This window comes from Pristiophorus japonicus, chromosome 22, assembly GCF_044704955.1.
Source record: "Pristiophorus japonicus isolate sPriJap1 chromosome 22, sPriJap1.hap1, whole genome shotgun sequence".
Lineage (NCBI taxonomy): Eukaryota > Metazoa > Chordata > Chondrichthyes > Pristiophoridae > Pristiophorus > Pristiophorus japonicus.
The window spans coordinates 9136023-9155752 of NC_091998.1; the positions used below are offsets into that span (position 1 = coordinate 9136023).

At 49.7% G+C, this 19730-nt stretch overlaps 1 protein-coding gene across 1 annotated transcript in view; it reads left to right on the top strand.

Moving 5' to 3' along the window:
- Positions 1 to 19730, top strand: part of ret (ret proto-oncogene receptor tyrosine kinase) — a 55008-nt gene that overhangs the window by 24756 nt on the left and 10522 nt on the right. Inside the window, exons 9-17 of the mRNA XM_070866391.1 lie at positions 467 to 592; positions 3482 to 3589; positions 4808 to 4927; positions 6770 to 7026; positions 9295 to 9442; positions 11826 to 11933; positions 14266 to 14477; positions 16250 to 16372; positions 19115 to 19185. Of these exons, the coding sequence (XP_070722492.1) occupies positions 467 to 592; positions 3482 to 3589; positions 4808 to 4927; positions 6770 to 7026; positions 9295 to 9442; positions 11826 to 11933; positions 14266 to 14477; positions 16250 to 16372; positions 19115 to 19185 (1273 nt within the window). The remainder of the gene's footprint in view (positions 1 to 466; positions 593 to 3481; positions 3590 to 4807; positions 4928 to 6769; positions 7027 to 9294; positions 9443 to 11825; positions 11934 to 14265; positions 14478 to 16249; positions 16373 to 19114; positions 19186 to 19730) is intronic.

Sequence of the window (19730 nt, forward strand, 5' to 3'; positions counted from 1 at the left end):
ATCGGGAACATTCTTCCTGCATCTAACCTGTCCAATCCCGTCAGAATATTATATGTTTCTATGAGATCCCCTCTCATTCTTCTAAATTGTGGGCCAAAGGCGGGTATATGGAGTTAGGTCGCAGATCAGCAATGATCTCATTGAATGTTGGAACAGGCTCGAGAGGCTGAATGGCCTCCTACGGTTCCTATGTGTTAAAATAAAAGAGGAATTTGATAATAACGTACTAAGCGTTTGGACCACAGTATTGCCACCCTGTACTTCACTACCAGAGCTGACTTTGTCGAACTCTGCTCTGTTTTCAACAAATCAGTTCCCTCTTCTGGCCAGATGTGATTCACTCCATTATCGCCCTCTATTGGTAATTGCAAGTGATACTATATCCCGTGCTTTATATAGCCCGCAAAGGAAGATTTAAACCATGGTTGAAAATGCACTGAACTAATGAATGTTCCTTCTCTCTTAGACACAGGCAAAAATAACAACTGTCCCAGAATCTGTGCGACCAACAAGCAGCGCTCCGAGTGTGAGGAATGTGGCGGACTGGGAACGTTAGCCGGGAAATGCCAGTGGAGACAGGGCTTTGAGAAGGGTAGGAATCTTCTGTGATAATTCACTGTGCTCATTCTTCCTCCGTAAAATAAAAAAAAAACTGGTATCAGTGCAAGTGACCGTGGCGTTGTCGGCTTGTCGTTAAAACCCAACTGCTTCACTAATGTCGCTTCGGGAAGGAAACCTGCCCGGTCCTTATCCGGTCCGGCCTACATGTGACTCCAGACCCAACATGGGTGACTCCTAACGTGCCTTGGTGTGGCCTAGCAAACATTCGCCACTATCAAATCATATTTGGGAAACGAGGAATGGACAATAGATGTCCGTCTTGCTAGCAGCGCCCACATCTCGAGAATGAATAATAATAATTTTTTTTAAATTTCGATTCATTTCTAGAAATATAGAATTGAAAAGCAGAGAAGTTATGTTAAACTTGTATGGAAATTAGGTTAGACCACACTTAGAGCACTGTGCACCGTTCTGGTCTCCACACTGAGGGCCCAAGTTTCGAGCCGCGCCTAGAACGGCGCAGTCCCGACCTGGACGCCGTTTTTCGCGCCACAAAGTGCGCCTAAAAAAAACCTCCAGATTCTCCACCTCCCTGCAGGTCCTCTGGCCCTCGGCGCAGCGCAGCAGGAGCTGTAGGGGGCGGAGCCAGGTCCCTGCGCTGAAAACAGTGCCGGGACCTCTGCACATGCGCGCTACAGTGGGCACGCAAATGCAGTAGCTCCAGGCGCCCGAAACTGTGTGGGAGGTGCCCGAAGCACGCAGCCCCTAGCCCTGGCCCAATGGCCTCACTGGGGCTGCGTGAATAAGGCTGACTCCCACGCCCAGCTCCTGCTTCCTCCCGACCCGACTCGACTCCCGCTTCCCACCTCTGGACCGGACCCGGCTCCCACTCCCCACCCCCCCCCCCCCCCCGCCGCCCCTGGACCGGACCCGGCACCCGCTCCACCCCCCCCCTTGTCTCCGGACCGGACCCGACTCCCGCTCGCCCCCCCCTCCCCCGCCCCCGGACTGGATCCGACCTGACCTCCCTCCCCCCAACCTGAACTCCCTCTCCCTCCCTCCCTCCTCCCGACCTGAACCGACCGACCTCCCACCACCTCCCCCCCAACCCGACCCAACGCCACCTACCTGTAAATATGGTGCTGGGGACGGGCCCTGCCCGAAGTCTCGGGCCCAGCCCGTTCAGCCTCCCTCCCCCTTCTCCTTACCCCCCAATCTCCTTCCCCCTCCAATCTCCTTCCCCCCAATCTCCTTCCCCCCCCCCAATCTCCTTCCCTCCCCAATCTCCTCCCCCCCACAATCTCCTTTCCCCCCCCCAATCTCCTTCCCCCCAATCTCCTTCCCCCACCCAATCTCCTTCTCCCCCCCTCCCCCCTTCTCCCCCCTCCCCCTTCTCCCCCATCCCTCCCCCTTCTCCCCATCCCTCCACCTTCTCCCCCATCCCTCCCCCTTCTCCCCCCCTCCCCCTTCTCCCCCATCCCTCCCCCTTCCCTCCCTCTGCTTCCCCCCTCTCTCCCTCTACCCCCCTCCTCCCCCTCCTCTCGCTGTCAGAAACACAGACAGACAGACAGACAGAGAGATAGAGACACTGACAGAGACACACTGAGGGGGGCATCCCAGCACGCTGTTGGAGGGCTCCCGGTGCTGCAGTCGGTAAGTAGAAAATGTTTTATTTATTGATTTTTTTAAAAATTATTTCTTATTAATTTTTTTTGATTGATTTATTGGTTGATTTATTGATGTATTTATCATTTATTATTGATGGTGGCTCTTTATTTGTAAAACTGAAGTGTTTAATGTTTGTAAACTTCCCTTTAAACCCCCCTCCCCCCATTCCCTACGCCTGATTTGTAACCTATGCCTGATTTTCTAAAGTGTAGACAAGGTTTTTTCGAGCGTACAAAAATCTTCACTTACTCCATTCTAAGTTAGTTTGGAGTAAGTATTCGCTGCCGAAACTTTGAAAACAGGCGTAAGTGGCCGGACACGCCCCCTTTTGAAAAAAAATTTTGTTCCAAAGTGAAACTGTTCTAACTGACTAGAACTGGAGCAAACTAAATGACGAGAATTCCGATTTCTAAGATACTCCGTTCTACACCAGTTGCTCCTAAAAATCAGGAGCAAATCATGTGGAAACTTGGGGCCTATAAAAGGGATATAGACGTACTGAAGAAGGTGCAAAAACGTTTTGTTTATTTGTTCCTGGGATGTGGGCGTCGCTGGCAAGGCCGATATTTATTGCCCATCCCGGATTACCCTTGAGAAGGTGGTGGTGAGCCGTCTTCTTGAACCGCTGCAGTCCGTGTGGTGAAGGTGCTCCCACAGTGCTGTTAGGGAGGGAGTTCCAGGATTTTGACCCAGCGATGACGAAGGAACGGCCGATATATTTCCAAGTCAGGATGGTGTGTGACTGGGAGGCGAACTCAGAGGTGGCCTGATAGAGGTCTTTAAGATTATGAAAGGGTTTGACAATGTAGACATAGAGAAGACGTTTCCATTGTGCGGGAGACAAGAACTAGGGGCAATAAATACAAGACAGTCACTAATAAATCCAATGGGGAATTCAGGAGAAACTTCTTTACCCAGAGAGTGGTGAGAATGTGGAACTCACTGCCACAGGGAGTGGTCGAGGTGAATAGTATCGATGCATTTAAGGGGAGGCTGGATAAATAGATGAGGGAGAAAGGAATAGGGGGATATGTTGATGGAGGGAGATAAAGAGGCATGAGAAGGGGTTTGTGTGGAGCATAAACACCTGTTGGGCCAAATGGCTTGTTTCTGTGCTGTAAATACTCTATAAGTCAATCCCACTATGTATGATGTTCAGAATTTAGCTGTGCATTAATATGCAATCAACGTAGATTTGTTGCTTGTCTCATCCGCACATTTGTCACTTCAAATCTTTCACTCCTTGCTGCAGGCATATCAAAAAACTATTCCACCTGCTCATCGGATCTCTCCAGCTGCCCCGACGGATATTGTGATGTCGTGGAACAGAAGAAGAATACATGTCCCCAAGACTGTATCGGTGAGTAACCACAGTCCACACTTAGCGTGCAAAATCTCCAGTCGTCATGTGCCTGTCTGCATGGACACCAGAAGGAACGATTATATCACGACATATATTGGGCATGAGAGGTGTCTGTCATATACCAGCTGGAACCCTTTGTTACACAAGCAAATTTACGTGTCACGTGTTACCCCAAAAAAATGATCAAAAAGAAAGAAAGCCAGCCATTTTCTTCTGTCTTTTCCTGACCTCTGGCCCCGGCCGAAGAAGTTTTAACCTTAGAAAGGCAGAGGAAATAGGTAGTGCGGACTAAAGAAAAGAAAGAATAGCATTTCTATAGCGCCTTTCACGACCACTAGACGTCCCAAAGCACTTTACAGCCAATGAAGTACTTTTGTAGTCACTGTTGTAATGTGGGAAACGCGGCAGCCAATTTGCGCACAGCAAGCTCCCACAAACAGTAATGTGATAATGATCAGATAATCTGCTTTAATGATTGAGGGATAAATATTGGCCCTAGGCCACCGGAGATAACTCCCCTGCTCTTCCTCAAAATAATGCCGTGGGATCTTTTACGTCCACCTAAGAGGGCAGACAGGGTCTTGGTTTAACATCTCATCCGAAAGACAGCACCTCTGACAGTGTGGTACTCCCTCAGCACTGCACTGGGAGTGTCAGCCTAGATTTTTGTGCTCAGGTCCCTGGAGTGGGACTTGAACCCACAACCTTCTGACTCAGAAGCAAGAGTGCTACCACAGCTGACGCAGGGACAAATATATGCAAACTATAGATATACTCTCTGTGTAGTCACTGTATAGTTGCATAAGATGGAGACTTGTTACCTGATGTACTATCAATAAGGTTTACACTGTGTATATACTATGCTGGCACCACTAGAGGGTGCAACTGGAGACCGGGGTTTCCTGCCCCTGTGGCAGAGGCTGTCCACCAGAGGGCACTGCGGTGGGAGACCTGAGGGTTACCTGCATAGGTGTGCAGGGCCCAGTATAAAAGACTGCCCACCATGCTTTTGCCTTACTCTGGAGTTACGAATAAAGGACCAAGGTAGCTACAATTTGAGTACAACACAGTGCCTCGTGGAGTCATTCATAAGTGCATCACAAACATAACAGCTAGGTTGATTAATAATTGAGGAAAAGAGAAATTGTAGGTAGGAGCAGCAAAATGTTCCTACTTCCCCTGTCTCACATGTTTTGTTGAACATATTTGATTTAGAATGGGACAAGGTCGTTGGTGGATTTGAACCTGGAGAGCTGGGCGGCATCAAAGGAGGCTTTGGAACTTGTGTCTGCTACTCTGATAAAAAATGCGTCTGTCAAAAGGATGACATTGTTGGTATGTTTATTGCTAGAACCTTGATGTTGGCATTTAACCGATTTTAAAGGACAATTTTCCAAGTTTCTGCCTCTGGGGTGTGGCCAACAGTCGGGGAGTTGGAAAATTCTGGCCATGCCATCCCCAGATTAACTGAGCTCTGCAGGCACTTTGATGTTCATCAGAACCATCAACAGCTGGGGCCTTGGTTTACGAACTTGTCAAAAGAAGGGTGATAAATAGAGGCTGGATTTTCAGTGCTGGTCATTTTCGGGACAATAATGGCGGCGGGACGGTAAACTTTGCGTCGTGAAATGGTTTGCCTCTGCAGCAGCAAAATTCAGCAGCTGGGCCCTGAGTGTGAGGCGGCCCGCCCGGGAAACAATTCCCACCGCCATTGCCGCCCCCTCCATGGCGCGAGCCGAGACGGCAAAGTGGCGACAATCCAGCCCCTGAAAGCTAATTCTATCCCACCGCACGGTGCGAGGTTGTACACCACTTGCGCCAATCACTAATATTGATCATTCAAGGAGGTGGCTAAGGCCAAGTGAGAAACCCCGACCATGTATCGTCTGCGAGGGGAAAGCTCCGGTGCGCCCTCCGTTTGAGGGCGGTAACACTCTCCAGGCGTAGAAGTCCCGCCTCTCACGAGATGTTGGGGTCACCGCCCCTCTGCTCCCAAAAGGAAGTGGAGCGGAAAATAACACGCATCACTTCCTATCTAGGGCGGTGGCGGGGCGAACGGGTGGAGAGCGTGGGGTGGTGGGGGGGAGGGGGCAGCGGGGGGGGGGGGGTGGCACTGTGCCACGTGGCACTGCCCCGTACGAGGGGCTCTTTCCTAATTATAGGGAATGTCCCAGGCTGCAAACTCTGCTTTTTAAGAATGGGTTCTACCTGGACCACCGGGGAGGGGAGGGGGTTGCCGTGCCAACAGCCAAGCACTCCGACCGCTCACAGCGCAGATCCCGCGTTCAAAGCACCCACGGGCCCCACCAAAATTGCGGGCAATTTATTTATTTAAGCCGCTGCATCGCCCCTTTAACTATCGTTAATGCCCCGTGAGTGGCCTGCCCGGTTCGTGCCCTCCTCAGTTGTGGCTGGCATTGCCCAGTGCAGCTTCAGGGGGCGATCCCCAATTTAGGGTCCGGGGGCGCCGCGCACGGTGATGACATCGTCGGCGCTACGGGTTTTCGCCGCCGCTAAACTCCCGCAGAGTTTAGCGGGAATCGTTAGCGGCGCCGTGCCCGGGTGAGGCGCAAATGACCCGAATTTCTAGGCCCTGGTCTGGAGATCATCATCATCACCAGGCAGTCCCTCGGAATCGAGGAAGACTTGCTTCCACTCTCAAAATGAGTCCTTGGCTGGCTGAACAGTCCAACACAAGAACCACAGCCCCTGTCACAGATGGGACAGACAGTGGTTGAGGGAAAGTCATTGTCACTGTATTTACCGAGGCGTACGAAAGCACGGGTCTTACGCTAAACATCCGTAAGACAAAGGTCCTCCACCAACCTGTCCCCGCCCCCCAGCACTGCCCCTCCAGTCATCAAGATCCACGGCGCGGCCCTGGACACTGTACTCTGAAGAATGGTGTCTCTAACAATGCAGTGCTCCCTCAGTACCGCACTGAAGTGACGGCCTGGTGGCTTAGGCCATTTTACGCCAATCCCAGTGACCTTGGCAGCGGCCGAGGGCAATCGGTTTGTCAAACATGTCCTCTCAAGGAAGTGGAGGAAAGAGAAATCTATCTCCAAGGTGCTGCCTGCCTTGGTATCAGGCCACAACAACGTATATTCACCTGATCCACGTGGGCTCCTGCTCAGCGCAAACATCATGGCCTTTTCCGTTCTCTTTCATTCACAGAGATGGTGTGCGATGATCTGTGTAAAACCATTATTGCCGCTGCGGTGTTGCTGTCGTTCATCCTGTCCGTGCTGCTCTCTTCCTATTTCATTCACCGGTACCATAAAAACTCTCCCAAACCCCCCATCGCCTCGGCAGAAATGACTTTCAGGAGGCCGGCTCAGGCGTATCCGATCAGCTACTCCTCCAACAATATCCGGAGGCCTTCCATGGATTCCATGGAGAATCAAGTGGCAGTGGATGCCTTCAAGATACCAGTGAGTGCCGTTTTATTATATACTTTTTAAGTGCGGCCTTGCAAGGATTGTATAAGGATCACAAATGCCACTTAACGTATCCATTTTGATCTTTGCTCACCTGCATCATAAGTTCCCAAGCTGGAATCTGTGGTACTGAGAGTGTCTGCAAGGTCATCCTGTGCCTGTGCCTGTGCCTGTGCCTGTGCCTGTGCCTGTGCCTGTGCCTGTGCCTGTGCCTGTGCCTGTGCCTGTGCCTGTGCCTGTGCCTGTGCCTGTGCCTGTGTCCTTTGTGTCAGCTCTGGCTCAGTGGGCAGCACACTTGCTTCTGGCTCAGAAGGTTGTGGGTTCAAATCCCATTCCAGGGATTGGAGCACAAAAAATCTAGCCTGATGCTCCCAGTGCAGTGCTGCTCTTTTGGTTAAACTGAGGCCCTGTCTACTCTCTCAGGTGGACTTAAAAGATCCCATGGCACTATTTTGAAAAAGAACAGGGGATTTATCCCTCGATCAATATAACAAAAAAACAGATTATCTGGTCATTTATCACAGTGCTGTTTGTGGGAGCTTGCTTGTGTGCACATTGGCTGCCATGTTTCCTACATTACAACAGTGACTACACTCCAAAAGTACTTCATAGGCGCTCTGACAGTGCAGCGCTGCACTGGGAGTGTCAGCCTAGATTTTTGTGAACCCACAACCATCTGACAAGAGGCGAGGTGCTGTCCATTGAGCCACAGTTGACACTTCTAGGGCATTGTTTCCATACAAGTTATTTATTTCCATCTAAACCACTCAATTCCATATAGGACATAATTTCATTATACAGCATTTGGCGAGGGATTTAACTTGAGAATAATCTGTTCCAGTAAATGATTTGTGAAGTGACGTTTTGCGTTTCTGGGTTTCTTAAAACTAATGCACATAAATACTGAAAAGAAAGAAAGACTTACATTTATATAGCACCTTTCACAACTACCAGACGTCCCAAAGCACTTTACAGTCAATGAATCATAGAATCATAGAACGGTTACAGCACAGAAGGAGGCCATTCGGCCCGTCGAGCCCGTGCCGGCTCTCTGCAAGAGCATTTCAGCCAGTCCCACTCCCCCCGCCCTTTCCCTATAACCCTGCAAATCTTGTCCTTCAGGCATTTATCCAACTCCCTTTTGAAAGCCACGATTGAGTCTGCCTCCACCACCCTCTCAGGCAGCGCATTCCAGATCCTAACCACTCGCTGCGTAAAAAGGTTTTTCCTCGTGTCGCCTTTGGTTCTTCTGCCAATCGCCTTAAATCTGTGTCCTCTGGTTCTCGACCCTTCCGCCAATGGGAACAGTTTCTCTCTCTCTATTCTGTCCAGACCCCTCATGGTTTTGAACACCTCGATCCAATCTCCTCTCAACCTTCTCTTTGAAGTGTAGTCACTGTTGCAAGGTAGGAATATATTGGGGGGGGGATCTTGCGGTCGGAGGTTTCCTTCGGACGAACGCCTCCAACCCAAAAATTTTTAATGAAAATACCCGGTGGTCCCGGAGGAACGTAGGATTACGGTCGGAAGCCTCCAAGCGCTGTGCAGCACATGGGGACATGTCCTCCCGGGACGTATTCGTATCCTGGAATCACGTGGGCCTGGGCCACCAATCACTATATAGTATTCTCATTGATAATAATGGGAGCTCTGTTTGTACGGGCTCCCATTTCTATCAATGAGAAAAAAATCCAAAACAAGAAACACAACGCAATAAATTAAAAATGCAACTGACATATTTAAAATTAATTGAAATTGAATGTAATTAAATGTTTCAGAAAAAAAATATTAAAAATGTTTTTTTATAAATGTGTTTTAATCGGGTTAAAAAATAAACTTGCCTTAATGGACAGGGTTTTTAACATAAAATGATTAATTACATTTAATTTTTCTATATTTTAAAACACTTACACTGGTAAAGGTAAGCTATGTGCACCTGCTGTTACCAGGCATAAGAGTTTGAAGGACATTTGCTGGGCAAATAACCCAATCTCTGTCCCACGGATGTCCTACCTGCGAAGATGCGTAGGATCTGTCAAGAGAAATTTTGACAGATCGGAAAAGCCGGTTTTTGGCGCATGTGCATCGCTCCCCGCGAGCCGGCATTTGCGAGGCCTCGCCGGGTGTGTGTGCACTTCGTACCCACCCAGTGAGGACGGAATTTTCGGCCCATTGTGTTTGAGCGACTGGACTAAAAGGAACTCCATTGAACCACTCAGTCTCAGCGGTTTTAAGTGGTTCCCGTGTCTTTCTCCCCGGCAGGAGGATCCCAAGTGGGAGTTCCCGAGGAAGAACCTAGTCCTGGGCAAAACCCTCGGTGAAGGAGAATTTGGGAAAGTCGTCAAGGCTACGGCGTTCCGGCTCAAGGGCAAAGCAGGCTACACCACTGTGGCTGTGAAGATGCTGAAAGGTAGGGGTTAAAAATTAGGTTGGATACAAGGTGCGCTCAAGAGTTTGCACCAACGAGTGTCACCATTCGTGCCGGTGTGCAACGCCCCCGGTAGCGACACGGAATAAACTTTGGTTTGCTCGCTACCTGCACCGCCCCCTAGTGACCCCGCCAGAGAATGCCTGGCGTGCAGAGCTAAGGGAAGGCAGGACTGCATCAGGTAAGTGCGAGTGATTTTAATTTTTTTTGTGATTTAACTTTATTTGGGGTGAGGAATGTAAAGGGAATGTTTTTGGTTCCAATTTTTCTTTTTGCAGGGAGGCCTCGCTTAGGCCACTGCGAGGCTGCCTCCCTTAGCCCTTCGCCCCACTCTCAGGGCCCAGAAACTGAATGTTGCTGGGCCCAGCGCTAAAAATATCCCATCGCTAACTTTAGTGGCCGTCTGATATTAGCGCTTTAGGATCCCTCCGATTGAATTTTTAGCCCTCTTAGAATCTTCAAAGTGTAACTGTGGCATGAAAATATTGTAAGACCCTTACAGGCCTACAATCAGTGGCTTTTACTCCCGGATGTAAGAGAGGGTCCTACAGCGAGGTAAACTTATCGGCAGAACTGAAGGTATCCTGACTCTAAGCACCCATACCATGACTTCATCCTTACCTGAAACCTCGCCAACAACACTGGGGGTCTCCCCCTTCAGCTACACTGGAGGCGCTCCCCCTTCAGCAACACTGGGGGCGCTTCCCCTTCAGCAACACTGGGGGTTCCCCATTCAGCAACACTGGGGGGTTCCCTATTCAGCAACACTGGGGGCGCTCCCCCTTCAGCAACACTGGGGGTTCACCATTCAGCAACACTGGGGGTTCCCTATTCAGCTACACTGGAGGCGCTCCCCCTTCAGCTACACTGGGGGCGCTCCCCCTTCAACAACACTGGGGGTTCCCCATTCAGCAACACTGGGGGTTCCCCATTCAGCAACACTGGGGGTTCCCTATTCAGCAACACTGGGGGCGCTCCCCCTTCAGCAACACTGGGGGTTCCCCATTCAGCAACACTGGGGGCGCTCCCCCTTCAGCAACACTGGGGGTTCCCCATTCAGCAACACTGGGGGCGCTCCCCCTTCAGCAACACTGGGGGTTCCCCATTCAGCAACACTGGGGGTTCCCTATTCAGCAACACTGGGGGGTTCCCTATTCAGCAACACTGGGGGTTCCCCATTCAGCAACATTGTGGGGGCTCCCCATTCTACATCCTGAGCAGTCAGCAGCCTTTAATCCGACACCTGAACCTCAATTCTTTGGCAAGGCCAGAAGATTGCGTGTCTTGAGGCATAGAACCATTGAATAATACAGCACAGAAGGAGGCCATTCGGTCCATCGTGCCTTTGTCAGCTCTTTAGAAGCACTATCTAATTGGTCCCATTCCCCTGTGTAATGTATACACCTGCCAGTATGCTCACAGGTTTGCAGGGCTGTAGCATTGTGAGTGGCTTAGCCTGTCACGTGATGTTCAGAAGACTCAATAAAACCCCAGCCAGTTGGGTCTAGGTCATCCACGATGAGGTATGCAGTTGTGAGCCTGGTGGATGAACTGGTAATGTGGAGTGTGATTGTTAAACCTTTGTTAATGAACCAACTAGTTCTTAATAGCAATGTGTTGCTATGAATTCTTAAGCAAAGAACCCATGAAGCAAATACTTTACACCCTGCTCTTTCCCCATAGCCCTGCAAATGTCCGTCCCTTCAAGTATTTATCCAATTCCCTTTTGAAATTTATTGTTGGATCTGCTCCCACCACCCTTTCAGGCAGCGCGTCCCAGATCATAACAACTTGCTGCATTAAGAATAATTCTTCTCATCTCGCCACTGGTTATATTCCAGTGGGAGAGAGGAACCTGATCTTGGCTGACTCACCTCTGCCTGAGTCACATTCCGTACCAGCTGATCCCAGCAGTCACTGGGGACTCAATGGGCCCAGACCATCCATCCTTCTAGGCTGGACGAAGACAGAAAGGGTGGGGCGGGGGGTGGGGGGGGGGGGTATATTTAGACACCACTAACAAGCACATACACAACAAGATGGCTCCTAACAGAACTGTGCCACATGACCTTGCCGTATGACCTTTTTATTGTTATCACATCAGTAGTTGTTATTACATCAGAAGTCCACTAGGCGGTGCTCTATTACAGTGGAGGGGGGGGAAACGATCTGAAAAAAGCTCGATTTAAGAAATAAAGAATCCTCACTACTTTTTTGTTTCGATTACGCCTCTGGGATGTTTTGCATATGAATGCGAGTTGCTGCTGCTGTATCATGACTGTGTGGCAGTAAGGAACGTGTGGAGGTTAAGTGCGATCGCGCCTGTCTCTGAATTAACGCTGCTCTCTGTTTCTGTGTCTGGCAGAGAATGCATCTCAGAGTGAACTACGAGATCTCTTGTCCGAGTTCAACCTCCTGAAACAAGTCAGCCACCCTCATATTATCAAACTATATGGAGCCTGCAGTCAGGATGGTAAGCGAACACGTGGTGATATTAGTGACTACTTCATTTAAAGAAAGAAACAAAGAAAGAAAGACCTGCATTTATATAGCGCCTTTCACGACCACCAGACGTCTCAAAGCGCTTTACAGCCAAAGAAGTACTTTTGGAGTGTAGTCACTGTTATAATGTGGGAAATGCGGCAGCCAACTTGCGCACAGCAAGCTCCCACAAACAGCGCTGTGATAATGACCCAGATAATCTGAGTTTTTTCTGTCGATTGAGGGATAAATATTGGCCCAGGGCACCGGGGATAACTCCCTTGCACGTCTTCGAAATAGCGCCGTGGGATTTATGCCGCCATCATATTTAATTATTTTTGTCCCTTTTATCCTAACGAAGTTGTTAACCTATTTACTTTAAAAGTCAGGACAGGATTAGACTTGGAGAAGGTGTTTCTGCTTGCGAGCGAGACCAGAACTCGGGGCCATAAATGCAAGATAGTCACTAATAAATCCAATCGGGAATTCGGGAGGAACTTCTTTACCCAGAGAGTGGTGGGAATGTGGAACGCACTGCCACAGGGAGGGGTTGAGGTGACTAGCACAGATGCATTTAAAGGGGAGGCTAGATAAACACATGAGGGAGAAGGGAATAGAGGGATATGGTGATGGGGTGAGATGAAGAGGGGTGGGAGGGGGCTGGTATGGAGCATAAACATGGGCACGGAGCCGTTTGGCCGAATGGCCTGTTTCTGTGTGGTAAATACTTTTGTAATAATTTGATTATCCTCTATAGGGAGTCCAACTCGCTTACATCGCTCCTGTGTACCGGGGACATGAACTCTGAACTCTCTTCAGGGGTCACTCCACTTGCTCCCTGCTGCCACTTCTGGGATGTTCATCTGGAAGTGATGGGGGGGGGGGGGGGGAATATTCTTCTTATACAGACCCCCGGAGTTGAGGATGACTTGCTTCCACACTGACATGAGTTCTCAGGTGACTGATGAGCCCAATGTGGGACCTACAGTCTCTGTCACAGGTGGGGCAGACGGTGGTTGGAGTGACGGGTGGGTGGGTGGTTTGTCGTACGCTCCTTCCGCTGTTTGCGCTTGGCTTCCGCGTGCTCCCGACGAAGAGACTCGAGGTGTTGGGCGCCTTCACGGAGGCTCCTTCTCCACTCTGAGCGGTCTTGGGCCAGCGATTCCCAAGAGTCGGTGGGGATGCTACATTTTTTCAGGGAGGATTTGTGAGCGTCCTTGAAGTGTTTTCTCTTCCCCCCCTGGGGCTCGCTTGCCGTGATGTTGCTCGGAGTAGAGTGCTTGGTTTGGGAGTCTAGTATTGGGTATGTGGACGATGCAGCCCCTCCACCGAAGCTGATCGAGCGTGGTCAATGCCTCAATGCTGGGGATGTTGGCCTGAGAGAGAACGCTGATGTTGTTGCAACAAATGTACCTCCCATATGGGCGGGCTTGTTCTAACGCTGTGCGCACGACAGGAAATACATTCCTAGCAATGCTGTGCAATACAGTCTCCTCTGCAAGAGAGTTCTTGGTGCCAGCTATGTCTTCAGGAAGAGCAGTCACCCAGCCACTCCTGTAGCATTGAGTGGATGCTGCAGTAGCAATGGTCTAAGAGGAGGACTGCCCGCCCTATTACATAGAAAATGCAATGCGATACCCAGAGAAATGGGGCAATGGGATAACATCTCGGAGTCTGTTGCTGCGCTACACACACGTGTAACTTACAACTGTGCAATAAACGCTTGTTCTTTCAATATTGATCACACTACACTGCGTCCACAGGTTAAAGTAAGTGGGTAATGGCAATTTATTGGGTGTACAAGGGCTGGGATCAATAGTGATAGCTGAAATGTGAATTCCTATAGCGAGCGAGTTCCTTGATGGAATGTCCTTCCTTCAAGACGTCTTTACGTTTGGAAACCGGAACCTTTTCCTATTCCTCGTTCAATACAGTTTCTTATGCAGCAAGTTCCAAGGGTAAAGAAGTTTCTCCTGAATTCCCTATTGGATTTATTACTAACTATTTTATATTTATGACCTCTGGTCTTTGACTCTCCCACAAGCTGAAACATTTTCTCTCTACGCCGACTCTATCAAACCCCTGCATGATTGTAAAGACCTCTATTAGGTCACCCCCTCAGCCTTCTCTTCCCTGGAGAAAGGAGACCCAGCCGGTTCAATCTTTCAGTCCAGGCAGTGCTCGGTCCTGCTGGGACAGATTCCGATCCTGGGTTCATCACCTTTCTCACGATCTAGAGGTGATTGGCTAAATGCTACGTTGCGATGTACGGCACCAAGTCAGGCGAGAATCTCTGGGAAAACTCTGCACCTTTTCTTTGGCAGGTCCTCTGTATCTAATCGTGGAATACGCCAAATATGGATCGCTGAGAAGTTTCCTGAGGGAGAGTCGCAAAGTCGGGCCCAGTTATTTGGGCGAAGGCAATCGGAATTCCAGCTACCTGGATAATCCAGATGAGCGGGCACTGACCATGGGAGACTTGATATCCTTTGCCTGGCAGATCTCTCGCGGAATGCAGTACCTGGCTGAAATGAAGGTGACCTTTCATTCACTATGTGCGCATTTGTGGTTGAAGATGTTGGGTGACCAGAACTCACGTTGACATTCCGAGGAGACGGACAGTGCCTTTATACCTGAGCCTCACCGGTGACTCACTCCCCGCCAATGCGAGTGAGCCCTTGGCTTAGCGGTTAGCATTCACGCTTCTGAGGCAGAATGTACAAGATTCCAACGTCCCAGCGGACAGTCCCAACGACTGAAAGAAAGACTTGCATTTATATAGCGCTTTTCACGACCACCGGACGTCTCAAAAGCGCTTTACTGCCAGTGAAGTACTTTTTGGAGTGTAGTCACTGTTGTAATGTAGGAAACGCGGCAGCCAATTTGCGCACAGCAAGCTCCCACCAACAGCAATGTGATAATGACCAGATTATTTTTGCTATGTTGTTTGAGAGATAAATATTGGCCAGGGCACCAGGGAGAACTCCCTGGCTCTTCTTCAAAATAGTGCCGCGGGATCTTTTACGTCCACCTGAGAGGGCAGACGGGGCCTTGGTTCAATGTCTCATCCGAAAGACAGCACCTCCGGCAGTGCAGCGCTCCCGCGGCACTGCACTGGAGTATCAGTTTAGATTTTTGTGCTCAAGTTCCTGGAGTGGGACTTGAACCCACAACCTTCTGACTCAGAGGCGAGAGAGAGTGAGACCCACTGAGCCACAGCTGACACAGAGTAGAGAGCAGAGATTTGAGTTCTGGATTCGCATCCAGTTGGTGGCGCCACCTCATCGTCTGGGCTGTGGGAAGCCCAAAACACTTACCTGTATCGGACTAACCCAATATGAGTTAGTGTAGAAGATGGTGACGGCCATGGTTGGAGCGTTCACCGTTAATCAGCCTGCGAATCCTCCCAATTCTCCAAGGGAAGAACTGATTAAACGTCTCACAGTAAAATCAATTGTACCATTACTTATATAGTCCAGATGTGAGCTACAATCCCCTTGTCCATCTGACCAGGATAACCAGTGACTGACCTGAGTTATAAACGGTTCACTTCTGCACTTTCGTTCTATACTTCCACCCAATAAAGAACTTCCATTACACACTTCACCAAGAGGCCAAGAATCCAGAGCGTTTGGACCCTCATCCATGCCTTTGTTACCTCCAGACTTGACTACTCCAATGCACTCCTGGCTGGCCTCCCACGTTCTACCCTACGTAAACTTGAGGTGATCTAAATCTCGGCTGCCCGTGTCCTAACTTGCACCAAGTCCCGCTCACCCATCACCCCCTGTGCTCGCTGACCTACATTGGTTCCCGGTTAAGCAATACCTCGATTTCAAAATTCTCATCCTTGTTCACAAATCCCTCCATGGTCTCGCCCCTCCCTATCGCTGCGATCTCCTCCAGCCCCACAACCCCCCGAGATGTCTGCGCTCCTCAAATTCTGCCCCCTTGAACATCCCTGATTATAATCGCTCAACCATTGGTGGCCGTGCCTTCAGCTGCCCGGGCCCCGAGCTCTGGAACTCCCTCCCGAAACCTCTCCGCCTCTCTACCTCTCTTTCCTCCTTTAAGACATTCCTTAAAACCTACCTCTTTGACCAAGCTTTTGGTCAACTGATATAATTTCTTCTTATGTGGCTTGTTGTCAAATTTATTTGTTTTGTCTTAAAACACTGCTGTGAAGCGCCTTGGGACGTTTTACTACGTTAAAGGTGCTATATAAATACAAGTTGTTGTTGTGTGACTTCCTGGCTTAATGTGATGTGCATCTAGTTAGCGACCTTTACCTTTATATTTTCTTCTTAGCTTGTCCATCGTGACCTGGCAGCACGGAACGTTCTGGTTGCCGAGGGGCGTAAGATGAAGATCTCCGATTTTGGGCTCTCCAGAGATGTGTATGAGGAGGACTCTTACGTAAAAAGAAGCAAGGTATGGTGTGCCTTCGTTAGTCACCCATCAGCTGAAAGACCGACACTGGCTCCCCCCCCCGCCCCCCCCCCCTCAGTGCGTTGCATGTAAAATAACGCTTCCTATCGGTACAACCCCTTCACCTTGTGTGTGATTGGTGTCGGGATATGACCAGTGCTGTGTTTATTGCCCGCTGCTTGTAGCCCTGAAAAGGACATTTGATGGGAAGGTGATGATGGGACATTGTCCCATCTGCTTTATAGTAGTGCTTTTTTCTGGGGGAGCTCAGCAGTTTGTTTGGTCACTTCAGAGAGCAATAAGAGTCGCCCAGGGGGTGTTTGGGACTGTAGTCACGTGTAGACCAGAATTTATTGGCCTTTATTACAAGAGGATTTGAGACTACGAATAAAGACGTCTTAGTGCAATTATATAAGACCCTGGTGAAACCGCACCTGGAGTATTGTGTGCTGTTTGGGTCTCCTTACCTAAGGAAGGATATACTTGCCATAAAGGGAGTGCAGCGAAGGTTCACCAGACTGATTCCTGGGATGGGGGGATTATCCTATGAGGAGAGGTTGAGCAGACTAGGCCTGTATTCTCTAGAGTTTAGAAGAATTGAAAGGTGACCTCATTAAAACATACAAAATTCTTACACGGCTTGACAGGGTAGATGCAGGGAGGATGTTTCCCCTGGCTGAGGAGTCTAGAACCAGGGGTCACAGTCTCAGGATAAGGGGTTGGCCATTTAAGACTGAGATGAGGAGAAACTTCTCAGAGGGTGGTGAATCTTTGGAATTCTCTACCTCAGAAGGCTGTTGAGGCTCAGTCTTTGAGTATATTCAAGGTTGAGATCAATAGATTTTTGGATATTAAGGGAATGAAGGGATATGTGATAGTGCAGGAAAGTGGAGTTGAGGTCGCTGATCAGCCATAATCTTATTAAATGGTGGAGCAGGCTCGAGGGGCCGTATGGCCGACTCCTGCTCCTATTTCCTTTGTTCTTATGGGTTGCTTATCCAGCATTACAACCATTGCAGCCTTCTGCTCTCTCCCTTTAGGCCTCTAACTCTGGCCTTCCATATATCTCAACCACCCCCACCCCCTTCCCGCACCTCCACTACCCCAATGGTGGAGGAGCCTTCAGCCATCTCGGCCCTACTCTTTGGAATGTCTTCCCTAACGTTCCCTAACTCTCTACTCTATTCTTTCTCTTCAAGAGCCTTCTCATTATCTACCTCTCCAACCGAGCTTTTTGTCACCTCTCCTAACTCTCCCACAATGGCTCGGTGCCTCTTCCTTTATTCCTCTGTGAAGTGTCTTAGGGCATCTTTTCCACGTAAACGGTGGTATTTAAGTCTAAGTTGCTTAAAAATATCTGAAACGTTCCATTGTCATCCGCTCGCACAAAGACCAGGTGGTGAAATTGGCCCATTTTATAGCCCCGTTAGCACCTCCGGGGTGCAGGGCACCTTTTGCCCCGGAGGAGCGGGGTGCCACCATCTCCCGGGATATTGCCCCGGAGTTTGCGGAGGCGTTGCCATGGCAGCGCAGCGCCCCGCGCAACCAGCGATGTCGTCTTGGCCGTGCGTGGCGACCCCTCACCACCCGTGCCGACCCCTTAACGCCCCGCGGAGGGAAAGTTCCCAGCCCCAGAATGTTTTCGCCCCCAATTGTGGCACAGAGCCATTCCTCCCCCCACCCCACCCCTGCCCCGCGGCCCCCCCACCCAGGGTCCTTGCCTTCCAACCACACAGGCATTGACTTGAAGGCCAAGCATGGTTTCTGGAACCCATCTAGATTAGGTGGGTGCGTTTCATCAGTTGTAGGCTGGACAATGTACAAAACAGATGCAAAGGCCTTCAGGCCCATCCATGCTCCCTTTTATCCATCAGACGGAGCAGGTTACTTTCATCCTGCCTTCCCGTTCATTCCCAGTAAAAGGTAGGTCAACATTCCATGAGACCCTTCATCAGAACTGATGTGAATGAGTACCTGGGAGTTAGGAAGAGGTTTACTCTCTGTAACTTGTGATTATAAATGGAAGGCCTTCCTGTACGGTGCAAATTGTACCCTCTCTGTTGGAAGTGTGGGCGGGATGGGCTCTGTGTCAATCCACACACACAGAACATATGAACAGAAGAAATAGGAGCAGGAGTCGGCCATTTGGTCCCTCGAGCCTGCTCCGCCTTTCAATAAGATCGTGGCTGATCTCATCTTGGCCTCAGCTCCATTTCCCCGCCCGCTCCCCATAACCTTTGACTCCCTTATCGTTCAAAAATCTGTCCATCTCCACCTTAAATATACTCAATGACCCAGCCTCCACAGCTCTCTGGGGCAGAGAATTCCAAAGATTCACGACCCTCTGAGAGAAGAAATTCCTCCTCATCTCAGTTTTAAATGGGTGACCCCTTACTCTGAAACTACGCCCCGTTAGTTCTAGATTCTCCCACGAGGGGAAACATCCTCTCTGCATCTACCCTGTCAGGCCCCCTTAGTCTCTTATACGTTTCAATAAGATCACCTCTCATTCTTCTAAACTCCAACTTGTACAGGCCCAACCTGCTCAACCTTTCCTCATAAGACAACCCCTTCATCTCAGGAATCAACCTCGTGAACCTTCTCTGAACTGCCTCCAATGCAAGTACTGTATATCCTTCCTTATATAAGGAGGCCAAAGCTGGGTGCAGTACTCCAGGTGTGGTCTCACCAACACCCTATACAGTTGTAGCAATGAATGATTTTTTTGCTTTCTCTTGTCTCTAGGGTCGGATCCCCGTCAAGTGGATGGCGATCGAGTCTTTGTTTGATCACATCTACACCTCGCAAAGTGATGTGTAAGTCATGCTTGCTCACCAGCCTGTTTACCATCAGAATCGTGAACCCAGATTAGTCGCCATTTTATGCCTGACTTTAGGGCAGTAATCGGCAGGTGGAACTGACTAATTGGGCAGGGTTGCATTATTGATGGGCCAAAAATCGGGGCAGAGGAATATCAGGGTCATGCACTCTAATCCCATTTTCCTGCATTCTTTTACACTCTTCCTTGTCAAATAGTTATCCAATTGCCTTGAATCTTATCGTCGCCCCAATATCCACTTCATAGAATCACAGAATGATACAGCACAGAGGGAGACCATTGGGCTCATCGTGTCTGTGCCGGCTCTTTGAGAGAGCTGTCCAACTAGTCTCACTCTCCTGCCCTATTCCCCATAGCACTGTAATTTATTCCCCTTCAAGTGCCATAACTAAGACCGTCTATTTCCACCTCCGTCCTCTGCCTCAGCTCATCTGCTGCTGAAGCCCTCATCCATGCCTTTGTTTCCTCTCGACTTGACTATTCCAACGCACTCCTGGTTGGCCTCCCACATTCTACCCTACG